Raw genomic sequence first — 27,343 nt, 5'->3', positions numbered from 1 at the left:
ACACAGGCTTTGAGCTTTTTCCTCTAGTAAGAGCTGCATCTAAAGTAAGGCAGATCACCTTCTTGGAGGGAGGAGAGTAGGAAATGAGTGGATACAGTGTCAGCTTTACAGGTTGATAGACTTGAATTGGGATCCCAGCTATGCCATATAACGTAGGGCCTGGGCAAGTCACTTAGTTTTCCTAAGTTTTAATTTCCTAAACTATAAAACTGGGGCAATAATGCCTAGCATACTGTAGGTATTCAATAAACATTAGCTATTATATTTCTTTAAGTCCCCAAGTACAGAAAGTTGAATTAATCATATTCTTTGATTCATTTTATATGATTCTCACGGATCTGTGCACATTCTATATTATACTGTATTGTGTTTTGCTTTCTCTTCCTCTGCCCCATTCACATTCCTGTTTTATTCCCTTATATAAGTACTTAATCTATTGTGTCTCTTCTTGGACATATACATTTACTTAAAAAATTAGTATGTATCCCATATGCAGGTTTTAAAAATTAGTGTAATGTTTTATCATTGTATAGCTCGCAACCTTTTTTTAAGCTTTTCCTTTATCCAACACAGTGTGTTTAAGATCTATTCATGTTGCTAAATTTATATTTATGTCATTATTCCTGAATGTTAGCCTAGTAATCCACTCCATATGTCTACCACATTTTACCTACCTGTTGCTCTTTCTGATGGGCATATAAGCTGCCCCAAGCTACCTGCCACTCCAATAATACTCTGATGAACAGCCTGTGTATGTGCCCTTATAACTTCAACACAAGCTTTTCAACAAATCCAGTTTGCTATTTAATAAAATTCTACATACATTTATAGTTAAAAGAATATTAGAAAAGTAGGACTAGAAGAAAGCTTTCTTAAGATGATAAAGACTATAAATTAGTTATTTAGAGCAAATATCAAACAAAATGGAGGCATTTCAGTCTCTTTGAAATCAGAAAGAAAACAAGAATTCCAACTACCACAGTAACCTTCAACATTGTACTGAAAAATCTGGGCAACATAAGACAAGAAAAACAAAAAGAAAAAGAATAAGTGATGAGACAAAATTATTATTATTTGTAGATGATATGATTATCTACATACAAATTCAATGAAATCAAAAGACAAGCTCTAAGAACTGAGGAATTCAGCAAGCTTGATAAACAATATCAACTTTACAAAAACCAGTATCATATGTCTACACTAATAATTACCAAGTATGAAACATGACAAGAAGATACAGTTCACAGTAGTAACAAAAACTATGAAATTTTCAAAAGTTCTCAGTACATGAGACTTTTATGAAAAAATTAAACTCTATTAAAAGATACAAAGAGAAACTTGAATAAATGGAGGAATTTAACATTGTAAAGATGTAAGTTCTTCCTAAATTTTTTTATATATCGAATACAATGCTCTTGAAATTTAAGCAAGATATTTAAAGACACTTGATAAACTTATTTTAAAATTTATACGGAAGAATAAAGTTTGTGAATAAATAAATCAGGTGAAAAAAAGATCAAAGAGCAAAAACTAATCCCACAAGATTTTATGAATAATACAAAGTGTTAAACTGCTGATGCAGAAATGGAAGGGTGAGAGTAGATCTATGTATACATGGGAATTTGCTGGAGATGGCTTCACAAACTATTAGAGAAAGTATATGCTATTTAATAGATGATGTCAAGGAATAATGGCTCACTATATGGAGATAAAGTTGGACCTCTATCTCACTCACATATATACCTACATATGCGTGAGTGTAAATTCCTGAAGGATAGAAGATACTTAACTGTGAACAGTAAACTTACAAAGTTAATAAAAAGAAAATATCATATCATGCCTTGTCCTTGTGATAAGTGGAATTTTCTTTTAAAAATACCCAAAAAGCACACATTTTTAAATGGCTGAGTTTGACAACATTAACATTTAAAATTACAGTTAAAGCACTGTATAGTAAAAATTAACAAGTGATAGACTGGAATTTGCAATTTTTTTACAAAAAGGTTTCTTCCAAATCACAAAGATGAGAAACTATTTTTTAAATGGGCAACGGAAGCGACAGGCAATTTGCAGAATGGAAGACTCCAAAACTATCACACTTATGAAGAGGTACTTACACTCATTGGTGAGCAGAAAACACAAACTGAAAAAAAAAATTGTTTGATGCCACCCAATAGACATAAGATTTGCAAAAATTTAAAAGCTGGATAATGCCAAATTTGGGGGTGGGGGTGGAGTTAATGGGAAGAAAAAGGAAGTCCTGCCCAGGCCCACGTGCTCGCGCCAATCCCCACGCCCCTGCGCGCCTTCTCCACCCACGCACGAGCCTCGGAGGCATTTCTGGCCCTGCGTAGCTTGGGGTTGCCGGACGTCCACCGCTTCCAGGCACAGTTTCGCCCTTGCAGCCTGACTATCTGTAGCCAAGGCCAAACACACCCTAACTGAGACTTTGCAGCTCTTGTGGCCACTCTGGGCTCACCGGAAACATGAGTGGAAGGGCCCGAGCGAGGGCCAGAGGCATCGCCCGCAGCAGCTTCAGAGCCACAGAAGTGGGGCGCACACAAGCCTCGTCGTTGGTGTGTAGAATGCTTATTGCGCATGGTTTCATTTTCTCCTCCCTCTCTGGTTTGAACAATGCCTTCCTCTGCATGTGTCACCTCCTCTCTGTTGCGAAGTAGTCCGTTGTCTTTTCTGTCAAGTTTGAGTCTTACCAAGGTTTCTTCTCATAGTTTTTTTTCCTTCTAAGGGATCTTGTCTGAGTAAGATATTAATGTAGGTATATTAGCCAGTAAAGAGGACTGAACACTGGGGAGCAATATGTCATTCTCTTCTACTTTCTAAGTTTTAATTTCATGATTTGGTTTTAAGTTGCCTGGTAAAAAGTGATGTGCCTTCATAACATTACACGGCATATAATCTAATGCAGTTTGTCTAGCTAATTAGTATTTAAAAATAAATACTCTCATACAAGCGGTTTAAACTAGTGTTTCTTGAGCAACCACTATAAGGAAAGCTCCTTGCTGGATTTAGGCAACTAGATTGAATTTACCTGCCAATAAGCAACTATGGAGTAATGTCATTAACACAACTACATATTCTTAGCATTTGGAGCAAGTATTCAAATGAGTAGTTTGTGGTCCTTATGCCTTTTTTCTCATGGAGTGGTCTTCTCTGGACTTTGTTCATTTTTTAGCAGGCCAAGATATAGTAACTTCCTGAACAAAGAGAAGTAGCCACTTTGAAAAGAGAGAGTACTGATGGTTTCCTTGGCCTGTTTTGTGAACCTGTTTTGGCCCAGTTTATTCAGGCAGTCACGATCTGAGCTGCTGACCCGGGTCTCTCTGTTCATTTTCTGTCCATGAGCCATGGAAGCATGAGGTCCATGTTCCTGTGGGCCGCCTGCCCTCTGGTGGGCTCCCTGGGCACAAGAATCTCACCTCTGCCTCTTTGCACCTCCAGCTATATCTGGCGACAGTTGGTACTACAGTCAAAGTTTGATGACTGAGTTTCAACCTCCGCCTTGCTTGAGCCGGGGAGGCGGAGGCTGTATTGAGCCAAGACTGTGCCATTGCACTCCAGCCCGGGCAACACAGTGAGACTTAAAAATAAATAAATAAATAAATAATAAAAATAAAAAGTTTGATGACTGAGGAAAACTATAGTGTGTTCTCCTTTTTTCTAGAATGGGCACTCTCTTCTCATCTCTCAAAGGTTTTACCTGTTAACATTTTCTATGCCTAGTTCATGGTAATCTAATGACCTGACACTGTTCTTAGGATAATCTTTTGGTTTGTGACTTACCATTGTAAATTGGAACAAAACTTTTTTTTTTTTCTGGCCATTTTAGCCTACATCTGTTGATCTTAGTAACAATGAAGCATCCTCTAGCAGTGGCTTCATGGGAACAAGCAGGATTTCAACAAACCGTGAGTGCGACTCAGCCTGTTCATTTAGTTCCATTCACTGTAAATGGAGCAAGAGGAGCCCTACTAGGCCTTACAGCAGCAGGCTCACCTCTTGCACTCCCCGATTTCCTTTCCTTGAGGGAATCCCTTTGTCATGTTCCTTGAGACGCTTCAACATGGAAGCATGTGCTGCATTTCCTGGCAGTGTTTGGTAGACAGGAAGCCACAGATATTAGGAAGTCAGTTTCCGTTTCTTTCTATTCACTGAAGAATTTTGAAAAAAATACTTTAAAAATCTTTATGGTGTTGTATAGAAATAGCATTTGATCCAGGAACCGCACTGCTGGCTATCTGCCCAAAGTAAAATAAATCGTTATATCCAAAATATATCTGCACTTGTATGTTTATTTCAGCACTCTTCACAATAGCAAAGATATAAAATCAACTTAAATATCCATCTATTTAATTATCCACTATTACTCCACACTGTATGTCCATGTGTACATATTATTTAGCCTCCACTTACAAGTAAGAACATACAGGCCAGGTGCGGTGTGTGGATAATTAAATAGTGTGGATAATTAAAGAAAATATGGTATACATATATAAGACAATACTACTCAGCCATAAAAAGAATGAAAGCATGTCTTGTAGCAGCATGGATGGAATTGGAGGCCATTATCTTAAGTGAAATAATTCAGAAACAGAAAGTCAAATACTGTATGTTCTTTTTTTTTTTTTTTTTTTTTTTTTTTTTTTTAAGATGGAGTTTCACTCTTGTTGCCCAGGCTGGAGTACAATGGCATGATTTCGGCTCATTGCAACTTCCTCCTCCTGGGTTCAAGTGTTTCTCCTGCCTCAGCCTCCCAAGTAGCTGGGATTATAGGCGCACAACACCACATCCTAATTTTTGGTATTTTTAGTAGAGACATGTTTTCACCATGTTGGCCAGGCTGGTCTCAAACTCCTGACCTCAGGTGATTTGCCTGCCTTGGCCTCCCAAAGTGCTGGGATTACAGGGGCGAGCCACCGCACCTGGCCTGTATGTTCTTACTTGTAAGTGGAGGCTAAATAATATGTACACATGGACATACAGTGTGGAGTAATAGACACTGGAGACTCAGAAGGTTGGGAGGGGAGTGAGAAATTGCTTAATGGGTGCAATGTACATTATTGAGATGACGGTTACACTACAAGCCCAGACTTTACACTCTGCAATATATTCATGTAACAAAACTGTACCCGTATGCCTTAAATTTATACGAATTTTTCAAAAGGCAAAAAAAATCTGAATGGCATATAAATGCCAAAGCCATTGCTTGGAAGGATGGTAGAAACCTGGTACACGCATAGCCACTGCTCTTTTTTCCCCCTCCTGTGGCAAACATCACTATTCAATGGTAGCTCTCTTCACTGCAAAGCCAGATTTGGTCTTAGGATACTTGTCAACATGCTACTCCAAGTCACCACAATCACACATTGTGCCCCATGTGTTAGTCTGCTAGGGCTGCCCTGACAAAGTAGCACCAATTAGGTGGCTTAATCAGCAGAAATTTATTTTCTCACAAATCTGGACTCTTAAAGTCCGAGATAAGGTGGGGACAGGGCTGGTTTCTTCTGAGAACCCTCTCCCTGTCTTCTAGATGGCTGTCTTCTACTTGTGTTCACATGATCTTTCCTCTGCATTTCTGTGTCCTAATTCCTCTTCTTATGACATCAGTCATAGTGGATTAGGAACCACCTTAATAACCTCACTTTAACTTATATTTAAAAACCCTGTCTTCAAATACGGTGACATTCTGAGGCACTGGGGATTAGGACTTCAACATATAAATTTTGAGGTAACACAATGTAGCCCATGACCCTGAATAAAACCAGTTAGCCATCTCTCTTGTTCTACCACAACGTTTTTTATTTCCACAGTGACTGATTTCTAGTAAATGTGGAAACTCTAAGCACTCAGCTTCTCCCAGACTCTGAGGGTCTGGTCCCCTAAGCATTTAGGTTCTCCCAGACTCTGAGGGTCAGGTCCCCTGATGCATCTTATGTCTGATTCTACTGTTCCTCACTGGGAGTTTTCCAGTCCTATGTATGTACCCCTGTGATCCAAACACACAAATGAATGTACAGCCTGTGAGCACAGAAGCCCTGCTCTAACAGGCCCAGTGTGTTCCATTATTTTCAAACATTATTCCATCCTTGCGAATGCTTTTTCACATCTGCCACACATTCTCATGAATGTGAGTGATGAAAATCCTTCAACCTTGGAGGGCAAATTGGAGTTTTATTTGTTTATTTAAAAATATATATAATATATAATTTACCACTTTAATTGCTTTTAAATGTACAGTCTTGGGAGATGAACTTCATTCGTATTGTTGTACAACCATCTCTACCATCCAACTCTAGATCTTTTTTCACCTTGCAAAATGGAAACTATGTATTTATTAAGTAATAACTCCCATTCCCCCATCCCTCCAGCTCCTGGTAAATGTCATACTCTGGTAGCTTGAATTTTCAGAAACTACCTAACATCTTTTGAAACCAAGAGCAATGGCTTATATGGACAATCTAGTGAGGGTAATAGAATTAAAGATTACATATATTTTGTGATTTTTCTGGGAAACTTAGACTCCACTGAGCAGGGGCAAGACAGCATTTGAGCCAGTAGCAGTTCCATGTAGGGTGGTTTTATACAGTGACTACATCAAAGGCAGTGGTCATGTCAGAGTTCTAGAAATTAATATTACTTTGCAGTAACATTTTGTATTTTTATATTTTAAAGTTGTTTTCTACATGCCAAAAAAAAAGTCAGCATGTACTGTACTAATTTAAACAGAAAATACTCATTTGGAAACAGATTTTAATTTCATGTTTTCTAGAAGCTATCAGTAACGGATATGCTCTGAGGTGAAACACTGGCTTTTATTCTCATGGGGAATGATCTAGAAAAAAAACTGATGGTAATGTTCTAGGCAGTTTCTCTTCTTTTCACTGGGAGAGGTCAGAGATTCAGCCTCTTTCTGGGCAGAAGTTGATGAGGACAGAATTTAGTCTGTAACTCTTCAGGGTGTTATATAAGAGGTAAGGTCAGGAGAGCTGCCTTCCATAAATAGGTATGGAGAAGGGAATGGGGAGGGAGAGCTTTTTCCTTAGCCAAGAAGAGAAAGTCTACAATATTACTAGAACAAGAACTAACTCAATATCTGTTTTTGTTTTTGTGAGACAGGGTTTTGCCTTGTCGCTCAGGTTGGAGTGCAGATGTGACCATGGCTCACTGCTACCTCTGCCTTCTGGGCTTAAGCGATCCTCCCACATCTGCCCAGGAACATGCCACCACGCCCAGCTGATTTTTTGTGTTTTTGGTAGAGACAGGGTTTCAACATGTTGCCCAGGCTGGCTTCTAACTCCTGAGCTCAAGCAATCTGCCTGCCATGACTCCTAAAGTACTGGGTGGGACTACAGTTATGAGTCACCACACAGGGCCAAGATCTGTTATTTTTAACAAAACATTCTGTGTTTTCTTCACAGTTTTCCATTTTTAGACTGAAGACTTCTGTATAGTCATGAATGTTTTTAGCAGTATGGGCAAGCTGTATTCAAAACCACAAGCTTCGATTGCACTGCATTTTTGAGATAGTAGTTGTAAACAGCATCACTAGAATGAAATATGAGCTGTTACTGCATTCTCTTCATATTTTAGGTAAATATGAGATATCTTCTTGTGATGCTGGAAGTACCTTCATGGAAAGAGGTGTGAAAAATAAATGGGACTTCATGGATTTGGATATCTGTACCAGAGAAAAATTGGCACATGTGAGAGACTGTAAAACAGGTACCCAGTTTTATGTTACTTACTTTTTTAATGTTACCAAATCTTGCTTAAGGAATTCCACCTTCTAGGTCTAAAATAAATAAATTCATGTGTTTGCTTAACAGATATTTACTGAACATCTGCTATGTTCAAGGCACTGTTAGAAGCTTTAGTTTTCCTAGCCTTAATTTTCTCTTTTATTAATAGAAATAATGTCTTCCCCAAAACGACATCTCACTTTTGGAAAAGATTTTCTTCATATACTGGAGTGGGAATTAAAAAGATGTTTCTTCTTCTTCCGGGGAGTAATAACCTTTCTGGACTTCAACTGTAAAATGAAAGATGTAACCTATTTGGGGAATTCTTTACCCAGATTCCCGGCTCACCCCTAAAATTACATGCAAACTGCCAGTATACATATTTTCTGGAAAGTAGGTCTGTTGTTTTCATTGGATTCTCAAAAGGCTTTGTGGACCCCTTACGAAAGTTAAAACTCACTGATGCAGATCAGTGTCTTCCAAACTTTTTAAACCAAAATAACAAATATATTATTATCCAGCATACACACAAACTGTCCACACACAATTGAAGCAAAGTTTCATGAAACAATGCTTACCCTTACTACATGCCAGGCACTCTCTTCCACTGTTTTATTCTGGTCATTTCATTAAACATGCAGTCCACCCCACCTGATTTCTTAACTGCAGCACTAATGGGACCCAGCAGCCATTTGAAAACTATCATGTATAGACGATCTTGAAGGGTCTTACCAGTTCTGACAGTCTAGGTTGACTACTTTTTAGTTACATGAGCAGCTAAAATATGCTGCTTTGTCATTTCCTCAATATCTGTGAGAACAAAAGAGATCTTTTATTTAACTAAAACAGCACTAAGATTTCTTGTTCCTACCAGGTATATACCCAAAGTGGAAGCTGAGGAAATACTGAAGCACAGCTGATATCTTGTATTCCTCACCACCTTGGAGTCTCTAGTTTGCTTTCCTCCATGAGAAAAGCAAATACAGTGCCTAGTCTATATCATTCTTTTCTTTTTCTGAGACAGGGTCTCACTCTGTTGCCCAGGCTGGAATACAGTGGTGCAATCTTGGTTCACTGCAGGCTCTGCCTTCCAGTTCAAGCGATTCTTGTGCCTCAGCCTCCCAAGTAGCTGGAATTACAGGCATGGGCCACAATGCCCAGCTATTTTTGCATTTTTTGAAGACAGCATCTTGCCAGGTTGGCCAGGCTGGTCTCGATCTGCTGGCCTCAAGCAGTCCACCCACCTCAGCCTTCCAAAGTGCTAGGGTTACAGGTGTGAGCCACCATGCCTGGTCCCTATATCATTCTTCTCTGTAAGACCAAAACTGGGTGATTCTCTGTAAGGGGAAGTGAGAAGAACCTCCTTTGTTCCCTCCTGGATTCTGCCCTGGGGGGACCTTACACCATCCTGAGCACTAACTGACTATATCATGGCCAACTCTAATTTTGTCCTATAGACTTTTAAGATGTGAATTAAAATGTCTGTGTGGGGCTGGAAGTCTTGGAAGCACACATGGCCTCCATGTGTCTGCAGAAAACAAAAGCCCAGAAGCTCTGTCTGCTTTCGCATAGGAAAAATGACAGTTCCTTCCTCTCTCCCCGGCCTTCCCCTCAATCTCTGAGGGTCTTCTCTGAGATTGTTTGGTCTAACCACTGATAGAAGTTTTTCAGAATTTTCAGAAATATGATTAACTTTTGATTATCTGGATTTCCCAGAGGTTGGGGGTAGTATATTCATAGTAAGAACCAGACTGTTTCTTTATGAGAGCAGTATAATTTCAGAGCAGCATCTGAAAATATTACTTGAACTGATTTGAATTACAGAGAATGAGAGTAGGAAGGCAGGTTTTGAAAGGCGTCCTGGAATGGTTGAGTTCAGATGTTTCTTGTCTCCCAAGGACAGGAGTGTCAGTGTCTGCTCTGTTCTTATGAGGCCCGCTTCCTGCATGGTACCATTTTAGCTCCCAACGGTGTTATCAGGCTGCAAGTTTTAGGGTGTATCTTGCATCACTGTGCAAAAATCCTTGCTTTATAGCAACTATTATGCATATGCAAATACATTTTAAATGATGTGATTAATATTAATATGATGTGATTTCTTGATTAAAAAATTATTTTTTATTTGTCTTCTTCAGGTTCCAGTGGAATACCTGTGAAACTGGTTACAAACCTCTTTAACTTAGATTTTCCCCAAGACTGGCAGCTATACCAGTACCATGTGACATATCTACCCGATTTAGCGTCTAGAAGGCTGAGAATTGCTTTACTTTATAGTCATAGTAAACTTTCTGACAAAGCAAAAGCATTCGATGGTGCCATGCTTTTTCTGTCACAAAAGCTAGAAGAAAAGGTATAGTATGATTAGTTTTTTCACTATATGTGTGGGTGTGTGTGTTTATGTGTCTACACATACATACACACATGCATATGCAAGGAGACTCCAAAAGGTTTGTGGAAAAATAGAATTAAAAGGTAAACATAAAAAAATACCTTTATTGCTTACCAAGAGTTTTACCAAGGTCAAGATACTTTTGTAAGCAATGATGTCAGCCATTTAGTCCACATCTAAAGAACTAAGGGTCCTGAGAGTTTAACCATGTCAATGCAGTCTTTTTTACCTTATTAATTAAAGAAAAATGGGTGCCCTTTACAGATTTTTTAAGATTATAAAACAAAAAGAAGGAAGAAGGAGCCAAATCAGCAGTAAGGTGGATGCCTAATGATTTCTATTGAAACTTTTGCAAACTTGCCCTTGTTTGTTGAGAAGAATGAGCAAGACCATTGTTGTTGTGGTGCAGAAGGACTCTCCAGGGAATTTTCCTGGGCATTTTTGTGCTCAAGATTTGGCAAAGTTTCTCAAAACACTTTCCTAATAATTGGATGTTACTAGTCTTTGGCCCTCTAGAAAGTCAACAAGCAAACTGCCTTGAGCATCTCAAGAAACTACTGCCATGACCTTTGCTCTTAATGGGTTGGCTTTTGCTTTGATTGGACTACTTCCCCCTCTCAGTAGCCATTCCTCTAATTGTGCTTTGTCTTCAAGATCGTACTGGTAAAGGCAGGTTTCATCTCCTCTTAACAGTTTTTTGAAGAAATGCTTCAGGATCTTGATACCATTTGTTTGAAATTTTTATTGACAGCGCTGCGCTTATCTATAGCTGATCTGAATGCAATAGTTTTGGCAACCATCAAATGGAAAGTTTGCTCAAACTTTAATTTTTCTTTTTTCTTTTTTTTTGAGACAGAGTCTCGCTCTGTTGCCCAGGCTGGAGTGTAGTGATGTGGTCTTGGCTCACTGCAACCTCTGCCTCCTGAGCTCAAGCGATTCTCCTGCCTCAGCCTCCCATGTAGCTGGGACTACAGGTGCTTGCCACCACGCCTGGCTAACTTTTTGTAGTTTTAGTAAAGATGGGGTTTCACCATGTTGGCCAGGATGATCTCGAACTCCTGACCTCATGATCCACCCGCCTTGGCCTCCCAAAGTGCTAGGATTACAGGTGTGAGCCACTGCGCCTGGCTCAACTTTAATTTTTTAGTCAGAATTGTATAAAATAAACAAATTGAGATGTCTGTGGTATTGGCTATTGTTTCTGCTGTTAATCTTTGGTCTTCTCAATTAGGCATGAACAAGATGATTTTTTTTTTCTTTCCAAATTTGTACAGATGATCTGCAGCAGGCCTCATCTTCAACACTGTCTCATCCATTCTTAAAATGAGTTACCCATTCGTAAACTGCTGATTTCTTTGGGGCATTGGTTCCACAAACTTTTCATTACACATCAATGATTTTGCCATTCTTCTACCCAAGTATCACCAAAAATTTGACATTTGTTCTGGTTTCAAGTTTAGCATAATTCATATTGCTCTAATAGGGGCTCTTTTCAAACTTATGTCTTATACTTAGTGGCTCACACTGAATCCTGTTAGTATGAGTTTATTTTGGTGCTGAAATTTAGTGCAAGTTAGTATGAGTTTATTTTGGTGCAAATAGTTTTGAAATCTATGCATAGTTTTTCATAATATGTATTTTCCATGAACTTTTTGAAGTCTCCTTATATATACTTATGTATTTAAGAGATTAGTTGATTTTCATGACAATTGGAATGATTATTTGACTCATTCCTTTCCTCTTTCCTGTTCCCTTGCCTGAGAGCTAAAAGACTTCCTAATTAAGACTTCACTAGTAATTGATTTCTTAATTAAGAAGCTGATGGTCTAGTATTTTAAAAATAAGAGCTATAAGTGTCCTTGAAATATGTATCTTTAAAAAAATTCCCAAAGTAGGTAAGACTAAGAAACACCATTTGGCCTATGGCTTCAGAACTTTAAATTAATTCTACTTGTATTTTGCTCCTGCACACTTGTGGCTGTATGTACAAATAATTTTACATCAATTTTTGATGCTAGGACTGTCATTTATTTCATGAATTGCTCTATCACATGAAATATGAGTTATTTATATCAATTTTAAAAGTTCCTACACATGTCCTAGGATTCTTATCTAAGCTGAAACATCCCCTCCACTAGTTGACTCCTTGCACTCCTAGGAGTTCCAGAAGTTCTGTTCAGCTGCCTCGTGGCCTTCCACTGTTTTCCAGGCCCCATCTGTGCACCTGCAGCCAGACCACTGTTGCTATTCATGCTTGTATGTATTTGCCACTCTCATATACTTTTGAAGAGCCTACTCTGAACCTGGCAGGGTGTTGCGACCATGGAGCAAACAAAGATAGATAAAACAGAGTACTTGTTCTCCACAATTTCAATTTAGAATCAAAGGTTTTTTTTTTTTTTTTTTACAAATAAAAACTATGTAAGGTGAAATGAAATAAGTGCCATAATAGTAACTAGTATCTTTATTATGCTATCATTTATTAAGCACTTACTAGGTGTTAAGTACTGTCCTTCACTGTTCTCCAGATTACCACCAGAATACCTCTCTTGAGCAGATCTGTACTTTGTGTCCCATGAGTAGCTGCTACCATCACTGCTAATAACAATTACACCTACCAGATTACATGTGTTGATCACTTACTCCGTCAGGCTCTTTGTTTTTTTCTTGAGACGGAGTTTTGCTCTTGTCACCCAGGCTGGAGTGCAATGGCGCAATCTCGGCTCACTGCAACCTCTGCCTCCTGGGTTCAAGCAATTCTCCTGCCTTAGCCTCCTAAGTAGCTGGGATAACAGGCACCTGCCACCACACCTGGCTAATTTTTGTATTTTTAGTAGAGACGGGGTTTCACCACGTTGGCCAGGCTGGCCTCGAACTCCTGACTTCAGGTGATCTGTCCACCCTGGCCTCCCAAAGTGCTGGGATTACAGGCGTGAGCCACCGCCTGCCAGGCTCTTTATAGCATGACCTTATTTCACCCTGTCATCACCCTAGTGAGGTTAAATATCTTGCCCAAGGTTGTCATAAAGAGCTTGATGAAAGGCAAGATTATTCCTAGCAAGACACTTCAGTGGGAGTGATAGTTCCTTCTTAGTATTTTGATCAGTGAGGTGGACAGTGGGAGATATGAGATTCCTAGGCAGGAGAGGCAAACACGCAATGATAGGAAGTGAGGGCCATATTTTAGAAACTTTTGCTCATTCAGGTTTAGCCAGCAAGGTGTAGAAGTTGTGATTTCAAAGGTACAGAGAACTTTAAATATCCTGCTAAGAAATAGAGACTCTTCTGTGGACCACTGAAGACTTTGAGAGAGAGTTTTTATGGCAGCTGTGTTAAGTTACAGTTACTCTGATCACATCCTATTGAATGGTTTACACAGGAGGTGGGAAGATTAATAACGTGCCACTGAAATAGTGTGGGCAGGGTGTCAAAAGGGCTTGAACAGAGATACAAAGTGCTGCCATTTATTTGAATTCCCAAGTGCCTATGCAATGGCTGGAAATAAAATCAGTGCATTATCTCATTTAATTGTTGCAACCCTGTGACTCTAGTTAGACTCAGTACCACTTTAGAGATGGGGAAAGATGCTCCACATCACACCAGCTGTAAAAGGCAGAGGACCAGGGTCTATCCAATTTCACATCATGTGCTCTTTAGCACTGTGGTAAATAATGGTGTTTGAACAGCTGAGAGATACCAGAGACATTCCTGGTGTACATACAGTAAGACTTGCCAACTGATGAGATTGTGAATTGAGAAGTGAAAGTTTGCTCTGAGGTTAGCAGCCTGGGGACTGAAGGATCTGAGGTCCAGTAAGAGATGTAGGAAGTAAAGGAAGAGTTGTTGTTTGGTTGAAGAGGTATGGGGGGCTGAAGAGTTTAATCTTAAGTGGGTGTTGAAAATGCAGTTCCTGAGACCATCTACTGCCACCTCCCCTCAACCACTCATTCCAACATCCTTTGTTGTCTTAATTATTTGTCCCAAAGCCCCTGCAGCAGTTTAAGCACTGGGCATCCTTTCTGTCTGCCAGATTTTTCCCATTGTTGATAAGCTCTTTCTACAGCTGTCCACTTCTGATTTCTGTACAGTTTTATCTGAAGCGAGAAATTATATGGATGAAATCTTACATCCCTGTGAGAGGCTAGTTTCTCTTTGTTTCCATATAATGACCGGTTCCTGCCTTACATTCTTGATGCAACTTAAAAGTGGTTAAAAGCATACTGTAGCTGTAGAAAGGAGAGGCAGAATACATAAATGCTTGCTAATTAACTGACTTCATCTAATTCCTTATCCCTTTGAAAAGTCCATGATCATTCGTTGATATGTATTGATTGATTTGTATATTCTTTTATTTTAAGAACCTATTCTGAGTCCTTTCTGGTCCAAGAAGCTTTAAATGTAGTTGGGGAGCTGCTATAGAATCATATTCATGCATTCATTATATTGCTAGAACATTGTTCTGGGTTATAAGGACTCTAGGATTTCTCCAGGCCTTTCAGCAGCTTATAATCAGATTTCTGATCTGTTCTAATTTCTGCCACTTTCTCCTCTCTTTCCCCATGTTTACCTTCCTTCTTATTTATCCTCTCTCCTTTTTTTGCTTCTCTCTTGTTCTCTGCTCTTCTACATTATGAACAGACTTTTGGGAGGCTGTCCTCTGGAATCTGTGAACTTGGGATGGGCAGGACAGTCCACTAGTGGGCTTCTGGATATTAATGAATATCCTGAAAATGGGTACAGTTATGTGTACTGTTGTGGTATATATATATATATACAGTATGTGTGTATGTGTATATATATGATGTATGTGTTTGTGTAAAATTTTATTGAATATCTGTAACATTTATCAGACTCGCAAAATAATTTGTGACCCATCTCCTTCCCACTCCCTAAAAAGATCAAGAACGACTGCTCTGAAACTCTCTTTGCACCAAACTTTGAACCACGAGTCTGGCTTTAATTCTCTCTTAAGAAGTTAGAGAGTAGAGAGATGAGTTTTTTCTAAGATTGGCAAGATAGAGAGAAAAAAAGCCCTCTGAACATAGTGTGATGATTAGATTATTACTCATATACTAACACCTGCAGTTTTTTGTTGATGCATATTACATTTTGATGGCTTTATAATATCTGCATTCTGCACACTTGCGGTTAATTTGTAGAGTACATATTAAGTACCTCTTTTTCCCAGGTCACAGAATTATCAAGTGAAACTCAAAGAGGCGAGACTGTAAAGATGACTATCACCCTGAAGAGGGAGCTGCCATCAAGTTCTCCCATGTGCATCCAGGTCTTCAATATCATCTTCAGAAAGTAAGGCACTGGAAATATGAATTTCACTTGGACTAATGATGCCTTTCAGCATAGAGCCTGGGTATTAAAATAATCGAAAATTTTGTAGGCAGCGTGCCAGCAATATTAGGGCAATTTCTCACATACCTTCTCGTACATGAACAATAATGTGCAATGCAGTTCATTACAGCCACTCAGTGGCACAAACTGTCAATTAATATCCAGTATTATCCTAAGTTGAGACAAATAGTACGAGGGTTATTTCTTTCTCACTGGCAGCAAGGAGGGTGCCTTTTTCCTTTTCTTCTTTTTCTGTGTCTCTTCCCAGCTCTTATCCCCAGACGCAAAAGTTCACTTAGCAAACTTAATAAGTTTGACTTAATAAACTGAAGAATTTGTTTTTCTCCTAGCTGATTATTTAAGAAAGAACATCACTGTCTGCTTTCTGCCCTGGCTCCGCTTTCAGCCCACTTCTTTCCCCCACATCTACATGGTTGTAACTCAACTTTTCAGTGTTCTGCAGACTGGTCCAAGAATCACATACTCCAACGTCTTCTTAGGGGTGGCGTGGAGCTCCATAAAAGGCATATTCCTTTGACCCTCGCTAAATACAGTTAGTTAACAGAAATTCGCAGACAGGCCTGAAAATTCACATTTTTAGAATACACTGAAGCTTGAAAACTGCTAGTGTGGATCACTAAGATGATCTGTTAGAAACTTTACAGGCCAGTCCTTTGCTCAACGGTGACCCCTGGAAGGGATGAAGATGGGGAGGTTTGGGGATTTGCTGAGTCATAGGGGCACATCAAGATACTTCCCTCACCCAGATGTCCTAATTCCTAATTCTAGTCAGATGTCTTGTCTGGCACCTTTTGGTCATATTTGAGCCTCAGCTTACTGCATATCAGCTCTTCAGAAGCCAGTCTTGCATAGTCCCTGCTAAGCATGGACTCCTAAACCAGCTGACATTTGGAAGATGCTTTTCAGTGAGAAAGTTCTTTCATTTGTCTTCTAATCTTACTTTACCCTCACTAGAGTACCCTGAGGCAAGTATTATTAAAATCCTGATTTTACAGATAAGGAGGCTGAGGCTTAGTGACATTTGGCAGCCAGAATCACAGTTCAAACCCTTGTTTTCTGACTTGAAACCCTCATGTAGGTCAGATTCCTAAGGTGACCAGGATTACTTTCTGGAGAGACTGTCTTGGTCATTTGGCAGCACCTGGGGAGCCTGAGCAACCTCATTAGAAATAAGATCCTCATCCCAAAATAGGGAAGAGGTCAAAAAGGCCTACAGGTGTTTACCTCACCCCATGCAGGCTAACCAGAATGTTAGTACTGTGGCCATATTGGCTAATTGACCACATATTTGATTGCAGCTAAGGCCGGACAGATAAAAATAATTTCAGTTGTAGTTTTCTCAATATGAAGATGTCATCATTCTTATATAGACATTCACATGTGTATTTAGTATCTGAACCTTCTAGTGCTGTGCAAATGAGAGGTCTGTATTTCCTATATATTTTTATCATTATGTTCAGCAAGGGTATGAACTTAGAATTTCAGTTATTGACTGATATTTACCAAAAATTCAAAAACTATATACTTACAGGATCCTCAAAAAATTGTCTATGTACCAAATTGGACGGAACTTCTATAATCCTTCAGAGCCAATGGAAATTCCCCAGCACAAGTAGGTTTATTTTGTTTCTCTAAAATTGTTATAATGTGAGCATCATAATTTACGATGCAATATTATACCATTATGCCTTCTGTGAGAGACTCTGTAATAGGAAATGTAATGAATTTCTTTAAATTTCTTTAAGTTTTTTTAATGGTGATGTGAACATGAAGCTAGCAGCCTTGTTTTCTTATATTAGTGTGATAATTATCATAAATCCTAGAAGGAATTCAGAAACTGAATTTTCTGTGTATAATAAGTGATAATGAAAGCAGAATGAGCTGTATTATACACATAGTCAGTGCTCCATTTCGTTGTTAAAAGGACGTTAGCACAGCTAGGGTGGTTGATAGGAAATCATCAGGGCAGCAAAGGTCAGAAAGAGAGGCCAACCAAATGACTCTGGTGAAGGATAGAACCTTTATGACCCTTGCCGAATTTCTACCCTAAACTGAGAATTCGAGGCTTCGGGGAAAGTGGTCAGCTATGTCTTTAACTGGTTGTTACTTAGCTCTCAAAAATCCTGTGGTCAAACTACACGCAGAGAGGCAGCTGGTAGCCCAAATGTAGAAACATAAAGAAAGGGAGAAGTGCATGAAAGATAGAAATAGGGTGCTTGGCCTTCTGCCTGGTGGAGGAAAAATGACGAAGTTTCCATATGTTCATTCAAAGTGTCAGCATGGTCTCTATAAAGCCTCCAGTTTGTCCCTATCACTAATCTGTCCACTTGGACTAGAAAATCTCATAGGTGCAGGGCTGTGCTGAATTACCGTAGGTGCCCAGCACGTAGCCTGTCCTGGAGGCTGGCTTAGTATCACGGTGACTATTTATAGTCCACAAAATAGAAACTGGAATTATTTTTAAAAATATTAGTCTATTATTTCATGCCACTTCTGTAACTTCTTATTCAAGATTTTTAAGTTTATGTGGGAAGAAACTGTAGGCTGTGCTCCAGTTTCTCTTGTATATCTGTTTGTGATATCACTTCTGTATTTCTTAACCTCATTACTAAATCTATCCACTGCCCTCACCTTGGAACCTAGATGTTTTCCTGCAGGGACAGATCACTCCATGAACGTATTATTCCTACAGCTATGGTTCTCAGGCAGGGACATTTCCCCCGCACCCCAACCTCCCCTCCCAGGGAATGTTTTGTATTGTCTGGTGACATTTTTGGTTGGGAGGCTCAGGGAGCTGCTGCTAAACATCCTACAGTGCACTGGACAGTCCCTAACAAAATGTTAGTGCTGCCAAGGTTGAGAAACTGCTTTACAGTAATGTATTTTATCCTAAACGTATGCTTAAAGACATTGCTGCTGAAGAAAAAGTTTTTAGTCAACAACTAGAAGAAATCAGACTAAAGAAAAAAATTATCTTGTTAAGATCTCGAGAATTAGAACAGAAATCACCATTTAAAAATCCTTATTGTGTTTCTGGTATAACACTGAAAATGTTTTTTACTTTTTTTGTTTTTAAAGATTATCCCTTTGGCCTGGGTTTGCCATTTCTGTATCATATTTTGAAAGCAAGCTCCTGTTTAGCGCTGATGTGAGTTACAAAGTCCTCCGGAATGAGACCGTTCTAGAATTCATGACTGCTCTCTGTCACAGAACTGGCTTGTCCTGTTTCACCCAGACATGTGAGAAGCAGCTAATAGGGCTCATTGTCCTTACAAGGTACAAGCCTGCCTCTAAATAAACTTTTCTTTAGAAATCAATTATTTATGGTATTTGGGAATAAGAATAGCGTTGAAGCATTGGCCCGGTATCACAGATCTAATCCCTTTACTCATCTGTTTAGAATACCTGGTTGTTTTGTTGTCCAGAGTTCACACGTCCTTGTGTGGCATTCTGAACCCTCCACAAGATGACGTAGTTCCAAATTCCCACTGGCTATATCCTCCTTTCCCCCAATGCCACTCTATTCTAACCCCCAACAGTCTGCACTTTTCTGCTTCAGGCAGCTCAATTCAATTATCTTCAGTTGCCTGGATTGCCCACTCCAAATTCTGCCTTTTAAATTTCAGCTTTCACAAAGCCCAACTCTAATATCCCAAGTTTGTGACACTTCCATTTGCCTGCTCTGTTGGAATTAAATCAGCTTCCTCCCCTGGACTGCACCCATAGCACTTTGCTTATGGGTACCTTGTTATGGCCGTTTTATTTCATTTTACAGGACAGAAGATTAGTTCCATGTCTCACCTTCTTTATTAGATTCAGGAGTCTTTTAAGTTGAGACCATGTTTTATTTCTTTGCAACCTCTAGTTATATGCATGTAAAATTTGTCCTCATTGTACACTGAACTGAGTTAAACATGGACAATTTAGATGACTTCCTGAGGACTAAAAAGCTCACCATATACTGCTGCTAGTCCAAGAATACTTTTTAAAAAATTCTTAAGCTTTGGGATACATGTCCAGGATGTGCAGGTTTGTTACATAGGTAAACGTGTGCATGGTCGTTTGCTGCACCTGTCAACCCATCACCTAGGTATTAAACCCAGCATACGTTAGCTATTTTTCAGAATGCTTTCCCAACCCCGTCCCCCATCTCCCACCCCATACACAGTGCTGAAGGGGAGAAGGAACTTAGAATAATCTTAGCCAACCTGTTTCATAGCTTTGCCAAGGGCCAACCCTGGCAGGGTGATTAAGCAAGATGTCAGCATTGTGGGGTGATCAGCCTTCTTTTGGTGCTTTTTATCAGAAAACTACCTGGGAGGTCAGAAACTCTGACTGACACCAGAAGATAATGGGAAAGTTTTGAGCAATGCTTCAGCGTCTGAATATTTAAGAATGATTTACCTGCTGTTTCAGTATCTATCAGTGAGAAAAAAATAGACTGTGGTTTAAGGACTTTCTTACAGTTTTTTTTTGGAATATGGACAGAAGTCTTCCTGTATACTAAATTATTAAGGAATGCCCTCTTCAGATAAGAGCTCAGCATTTTAAAAAAGTGAATATTCTTGTTTTACTTTCATAATTTCTGACATTCTAGAGTCTGATGTGTGTTGAATTAAAAGTTTGGTGAAATAGCTGCTTATGTTAGATGATTTTAAAATATTGTAAAGACTTTTTAATGTTTGCCAGATACAATAACAGAACCTACCGCATTGATGACATTGACTGGTCAGTGAGGCCCACGCACACCTTTCAGAAGCGGGATGGCACCGAGATCACTTACGTGGATTACTACAAGCAGGTAGGATTTTTCTTTATTCATCTTTATCTCCTTTCCTTTTACCTCAGAGAAGTTTCCTTATTCCAAGTCTCAAAGGTCCCCCAGATTGTAGGCTGGGTCTGCCTCCGACCTGTTCTCTGACTTGTCTTTCTCCTTCATCCCCACCATCCCGGTCATCCACTCATCCTGTCACCTGTTACCTTCTTCCTGTAGCCTAACTGTCCTTTAAAGTGTATCTGATCACATCGCTCCCAACATTAATGTTTCCATGTCTCCTCATTGCCTTAGGACCACATGTAAGCCCCTTAGCAGAGTTTCCAAGGTTCCTTACAGTATGGCCAAATCTTGCCTTTAGAGCCTCGTCTCTTCCCATTCCCCTGCTTCCTTCCCTGGCTTTGTTGTAATTGCCTCTTGTGATTCCATGACTCAGTTCCCTGTGCATTTTCATGCATGTTGCTTCCTCTTCCTGGATACCCCTTCACAGCCAGATGAACACTAAACACCCTTGCAAACTCAGCTCAGCCATCAAGTCTTGAGGGAGCCCCATAGCATTCCTCCCAGGATCCCCTCCCTGTATCAAGTCACCACACAAATGGTCTGAGCCCCATCCTAGACACTGAGCTCTAGGGAGGGGGCTCCTTATTTTTGGATGCCCAGGGCTAGCTCAGTGCTTTGAGCATGTTAGTTACTCAAGAAGCTGCTGATGTAATCTGTTGCTGCCTCTGGAAACTCTATTCAGATTTACAGCAGTTATCCCTGCCCCTCCTCTTCCATGTTCAGTTCCTTTTGGAGGCGCCTTCTCTTTAATGTATTGTAATATTCAGGTTAAAACAGCAAACAAACAAAAGCAAAAACCCTTCCTTGACCATTGTATACCTTCAGGAAAAGTTCTCTTTTCTCCTCTGCTAGCTTTAGAAAGTCATTCACACTAGCTCCAAGCACCTTTTCCATTCTCCCTTCCTGAAACCTCAGCAATCTGGTATCCAGTTCTGCTGCTTTAGAAGTAGTTCTACACAGGTCAAGTTCAGTTACTGTTCTTATCCTAAAGGGCTTTCAGTGCATTTGAAACCTGTGACCTCTCCCACCGGCTGGAACTGAGCTCTTCCTTCCTTGACTCCTGGGACACATCCCTGCAGTTCTTGGCTAGTTTCTGGTTGTTCTATCTTAGTCTCCTTTGACATCTTCCTCCTTCCTTCCCCATAAAGGAACCATTATTCACCATAGTTCCCTCATATAGAACCTTTTCATTGTATTTTGAGCTGGCTTAAATATAGTATCTTTGCCTTGCCCTCTTTCCCAAATTACATATTCATCTCCATTTCCAGAACATATTTGCATGAATATCCTGCAGGCATCTCAAACTAATATAATTCAGACTGAATTAATGTCTTTCCCATTCCTGTTTCTCCTTGGAAATTCTGTAGCTCAGCTAGGAATAATTCTGCTTTTTCCTCTTCTTCACTTTAACCTTGTCATTCAGTTGTCACCAAGATGAATTCTGTATTTTATCCATGAATTTCTCTTGTCCAGCCCCATTCCCATTGCGTTAATGTAGGCCATCTCGTGGATCCCCCTCCCCCTACCATCGCTCTTTATGCCCTTTATTCCCCAGCTCTCTCCTCACTGTGATCCCTCATCCTCACAGCCATCAGAGAGATCTTTCTGAAGTGCTGCCAAGAAACCTGATTCAGAGCGTAAGCTCTGGAGTAAGATGGTCTTGGCTCCAGCTGTGTGACCTTGGGTAAATCACTAAACCCAGAGTGTCATGTGTAAAGGAAATTTGTCTGTCTACCTTCGTGGTGTAGTGTTAAGAACCAAACAAAATGATTATGCACACAGAGTATTTAAGTGTGCCTACACTTTGTGAGCACTGGGAGAACAGTGGAGACCATGCCCTTCCTTTTCCGTCCTCTGCTTCTTCCTCTCCAGCATTGCATAAGTCTTACATTTCTGTCTTACATTTCTCAGCATCCCTGCTGTGCACCCCATGCCTTTAATGTCCCATCCACTCACAGGCCTACACCTTCCTCAGCCTTTGTGTGTGTTCAGTAGGCATCTGCAGAAAGCCACGCTGTACCTTTCTCCTTTACTCCGGGTCAAATCCTAGCTTCAAGGCCAAGTGTGAAGTCCTCTCTGCTTTGCTTTCTGTCACACAGATAGAAGAGCTAGCTGTTCTCTTCTCTAAGCACCTGTGCATTCATCACATTGCCTCTAGAACACATATTCCTTGGAGAGCAAGGATGGCGTTTGGCTAATTCTTGATGCATAGTATCTAGCAAAGCATCTTATGCATAAAATATGTTCTGTGTTTATTAAATCCACAGTTTGTTAAACATTTGGGTTTCTTTCCTGCATAATTAAATTTATTCATATTTAAACAGAAGTATTTTAGGACCTGCGACATTCTGAAACAGGAATCATGGTAAAAATCCCACTCACTGTTTTTTGCAATCAATTGTGCTTCACTGCATGTATATTGTAATTAAGGAGGAAAAGAAAGAAAACTGTGTCAACTTCTAGTATGCCCTCCTCCCTGTCCCAGGAAAGGAAGACTGAATTATTATATAGTCAGTGTTCAAAGTGGAAGATATCCTGATATTGACCTTTATATTTCTCCATTTTATCTTATCATACAAAGTATTTTCAAATGCTAAGAAAACTGGGGCAAGGGAGAGGGTCACATTTACCTTTTGGTAGCAGCTTAGGTGGTAGAGTTCTTGACCATGCTTCAGCTACAGTTCTTCTTACTGGAAGATGCAGTTTTGCTGGAGCTGTTACCTGAGAGTCCCCATACTCCCATGTTTTCTTCAAGGTCCTGTCTTGGTCTCCACTTGCATGGAGGCTTCCTTGACTTCCCAGCAGTTATTGTGTCACTACCACCATCTCCTCTTCCTCTCTGCCCCTCCCGCTCCAGCCCAGGGATTCAGTACTGAGTGGTATAACAAGCAGAATCTTAACAGATCCATCCTAGCTGTGCTAATTTCCAATTATGGAGCCTTGGGAAGATTGTTTAATTTTTCACAGTGTTTTTTCATCTGTGACAGGGACAGTAATAGTATCTTTTTCATAGGTTTGTTGTTAAGATTAAATAAGGAAAAATGGAAGTGCTCAGCATATCATTGTTTGTGCTTCTCCTGGACCTCGCTTTGTAGATAATGTATTTATGCAGATAGGCAGAGATTGTGCCTCTTTTATCTTCATATCCACTGCCAATCCTGGAACACAGTAAGCACACCGTGTGTTCTGAATTAATGGAGTCACGTATACAAACTCACTTGATAAAGACTTCTCCAAGCTTTTTAGCCATAGCATCAGTTGCACTCATTACTTTGAAATGAGATTCTTGAATTGTTTAATGACAAAGTTAATGACAAAGTTTTTCTTGAATTATAGAAATGCTCACATTTGACTTCTTTAATTATGATTATTGATGTCAGCATCCCAATACCCAGGCATTTTACAAATTATAATTCCAGTTGTTCTGTCACCAATGTGGATTAAATTATACTGGAAATGAGTGTTAATTGTAACCTTTGTCATTGGAGGGTAAAGAGCTTTTGCCAAGGTGAGAATGTTGACATTGAAGTTTAGGGTGGCAAAGGGAGAGGAATATGAACTAACAGTTGCCAGGGATTCATTATAAACCAGACCCCATGCTAGTAGTTTACGTACGACACCTGTGAGCTACTGTTATCCTTATTTCACAGATGAGGAAAGGTAAGTCACTTCCCCAGTGTCACAGCCCAAGCAAATAGAAGAGCTGGGGATCAAATTCACAGTTGTCAGACTTCTGGGCTGCTTCCCTGTAACATCCTACTATCCTAGAAGTTAAGGACAGTCATGCTCTTTTGGGAAATCTGAGATTCTCTCAATATAACTCACCTCCAGCTTGTGTATAGACATTTTCAAAATGAATATAGGTGTTTAGAACCAGATAGTTAAGCATGGGCAGTCTGCTTCAGTCATCAGTAGTGGAAATGCTGGCTTTGAGTCCATCCTAGTGATATCATTGAACTGTGTATAGAACCAGCTAGAGTCTATTCTGAATCTGGCTGAAACCGAGAGACAGCAGGGAAACAATATTTTTAATGGTGTTACATTAGAAAAGATAATTTAAATAATAAAACCGGCCCTCAGATATAAAAGATAGGTCCTGGGAAGAAAGTAGTAATAAGAAGGTAACCATAGCATTGGTTAAATTTCTTTATATATTAATGTTAGGATCACCTTGTTGAATGTAAGGATGCTTATCTGGCAGTGCTTTCACATTAACTTTTCCCTCATTAATCTTGCATTTTATAGCAATATGATATTACCATATCTGACCTAAATCAGCCCGTACTTGTTAGTCTGTTAAAGCGGAAGAGATATGACAACAGTGAGGCTCAGCTTGCCCACCTGATACCTGAGCTCTGCTTTCTAACAGGTAATGTTTGTGTTTTATACCTCTGTCAGGCTCCTGGGTACAGGCTCCTGATGCTTGGCAGTGGGCACGCCCTCCTTAAGTTATCTGAATGCCAGAGCATTGATGTAACTCATGGAAGATGGGCCTTTTAGGTAATTCATTCAATAGTAGAGACATGTTGGGGGACTCAAGTGCCCTTTATAATCTATTTCCTTTATCTCATATGTTCCATTTATTGCTTTGATGTAAAATAGACCCCCGATACCATCCTAAAACCAAATTTCTCTTTGCCATTATTTGAATTTACTAGTATAAGAAGCAATATAACTTTGATTTTCTTCAGGTGTATCAGTAGAGTGGTGCCAGAATTATCCCTTTCTTTTTGCATGAATTTTCCAGAATATAATCCTCACTATACAGTAAAATCTGAATAACTGCCTCGAGTACTTTTAACAATGTTCATTTGACTAATGGGTAGGCCTAGGAAGGGAGGACTTTCTAATTTTACATTAGTGTGTTGCTTGAGTAAGTTATGATGCATATATATCTATTTTGTCATTAGAACAATTAAGAGGAAGGGCCAGGCATGGTGGCTCATGCCTGTAATACTAGAGGCCAAGGCAGGTGGATCACCTGAGGTCAAGAATTCGAGACCAGCCTGGCCAACATGGTGAAACCCTATCTCTATTAAAAATAAAAAACTAGCAGGGCGTGGTAGTGCATGTCTGTAATCCCAGCTACTCAGAAGGCTGAGGCAGAAGCATCACTTGAACCCGAGAAGTGAAGGTTACAGTAAGCTGAGATCATGCCATTGCACTCCAGCCTGGGTGACAGAGCAAGATTCTGTCTCCAAAAGAAAAAAAAGAAAAATTAATAAGGATATAATCCTTGAAGGGAGGGGTGTTCATTCTTTTTATTTTTTTTAAGTCTTTCAACAGTTTATTAGAAAGAATGTAGACATTTAAAAAAATCCCCACTGTCATGAACATAAATTGAGGTTTTCAGCCCTTGTATAAGCTGAATCAAAAAAAAGAAATAAAAGATCCAATAGTGTATTAAACACTTTTCACTCATTTGCCATACTGACAGTACAAATACAAATCTGGTCTAAATGTAAAGACTTTCAAGCAACAATGTACAGCTTTCTTCGTCCTCCATGCTAAGAGATGTAAAAGCTTAAGGGTCAAACAATACCAAATGTATAGGTTTCAAAAAGTTAGGGCATTCTCTAGTTTTAGCTGAGATACATCTGGAACATTGACAAGTGATCACTTACATAGAATAATGTGAAGGACATTTTTTTTTTTTTAAATAAGCTTTAGTGGAACAATCTTGAAGGGTAACACTAGAGGAAGAACAGGTTACCACCAGTAAGGTGTCAGCCAATTTGTTCCAGCCACTTTGAATCCATGTTCTATACTCTAGTTTTCTTTCCCTAAGCTTCCTATCATGTCAGTATCTATGTTATGAAGAAAAGGAGACTTAGGCGAAATGTTTTTATCATAACTGCTGCATCAATTGCCTAGGACCTCAACAGCCTCATGAAAGTCTGGGAAATGTTCATGCATAAGGTTATTGCCTTAGGTGACTTAAAATTGCCCCATACAATGGTACATATCAACCCTTAGTGAAGCCTTTTAAAAAACAAACAGGTTGAAAAATGGGTTAAAGTAGGCAAATACAGTATCTGCCTTTAGAGCTATCAACTCAGGAATTCTCTCAATTATGAAATCTTGCAGAGAAGTTATTTCTCAAAGTCCAAGTGATGACAATATTCATTACTCCAGATCTGGCATTTTTTCATCATCACCGTCTTGTGAATCATCATCTGCTCCATCTACTTCTGGTAAATCTACATCCTCATCACCACCCGTGTTGTTCATCATCTCAGAAAAACGATCAAAATTAGACATGTCTTCATCTGAATCGTCTTCCCAGTCTTCCCAATTATTGAAGTCCACACTAAGCCAATTAAGCTTTGCCCTTTCTTATGTTAACCTTGGCCATGACTGGCCAGATTCTCCTTTTCGTAAACAACATAAAATTGATCTGTCCGTTCTTTTATGCTTGGCATCATTTGGATCAATACAGTGAAAAAGATCAATTTCATTTAAATGCTTAAAATTATCACTTCCTCCAAGACAACTGAATGTAAGTTTGGATTTTTCAAAATTTACATTAACATCCTTACTGTCTTCAACACAAAATTCAATGAAGACATAGTCTGTCCCTTCGATCGTACCACTTTGCAGAGGCAGGCTGCATTGTGAACCGGGCAGGGGGGCGGGCGAACGGGTGGGCGGGCCTCTCTGGCGGCGGCTGCTGCTAAGAAGTCGACTTCTCTCCGGTGGTGACTCCGCGTTTTGTCCCCGGTCGCGGCCTCTTCTCACTTCCCTCAGGCGACCGCGGTAGCGGTGGGCTCGACCTAGCTCCCCAGAATGCACCGCGGAAAGAGCGGCTCCTCCGGTCGGGGGGAAGAGGAGAGTGTAGGAAAAGGGGCGCGAGGATAGAGAATGAACGTGCGTGCGTGCGAAAGAGGGGTGGTGAGCGGGTGTTCATTCTTAATGAACAACACCCTTGAAGGGAGGGGTGTTGTAATGTAGCAGGTCTGCAGGGCCCAGTACAGTAGCCGGTAGCACATG

At 39.8% G+C, this 27,343-nt stretch overlaps 1 protein-coding gene and 1 pseudogene across 2 annotated transcripts in view; one reads left to right on the top strand and one right to left on the bottom strand.

Annotated features, from left to right (window-relative positions):
• The first annotated feature begins 1,953 nt into the window (after positions 1-1,953).
• Positions 1,954-27,343, top strand: part of PIWIL4 (piwi like RNA-mediated gene silencing 4) — a 51,162-nt gene continuing 25,772 nt past the window's right edge. The window contains exons 1-9 of the mRNA XM_032295741.1: positions 1,954-2,576; positions 3,848-3,926; positions 7,609-7,740; positions 9,893-10,107; positions 15,335-15,456; positions 17,048-17,128; positions 18,595-18,792; positions 20,206-20,317; positions 24,599-24,722. Of these exons, the coding sequence (XP_032151632.1) occupies positions 2,487-2,576; positions 3,848-3,926; positions 7,609-7,740; positions 9,893-10,107; positions 15,335-15,456; positions 17,048-17,128; positions 18,595-18,792; positions 20,206-20,317; positions 24,599-24,722 (1,153 nt within the window). The 5' untranslated portion in view covers positions 1,954-2,486. The remainder of the gene's footprint in view (positions 2,577-3,847; positions 3,927-7,608; positions 7,741-9,892; positions 10,108-15,334; positions 15,457-17,047; positions 17,129-18,594; positions 18,793-20,205; positions 20,318-24,598; positions 24,723-27,343) is intronic.
• On the bottom strand, positions 26,108-27,141 carry LOC116563175 (annotated as a pseudogene). The gene has a single exon (XR_004274256.1). The product of XR_004274256.1 is annotated as a prostaglandin E synthase 3 pseudogene (transcript).

Source organism: Sapajus apella, unplaced genomic scaffold (genome assembly GCF_009761245.1).
Source record: "Sapajus apella isolate SASKATOON/1434 unplaced genomic scaffold, GSC_monkey_1.0 scaffold34, whole genome shotgun sequence".
Classification (NCBI taxonomy): Eukaryota; Metazoa; Chordata; class Mammalia; order Primates; family Cebidae; genus Sapajus; species Sapajus apella.
This window is presented reverse-complemented; position numbering and strand designations above follow the sequence as displayed.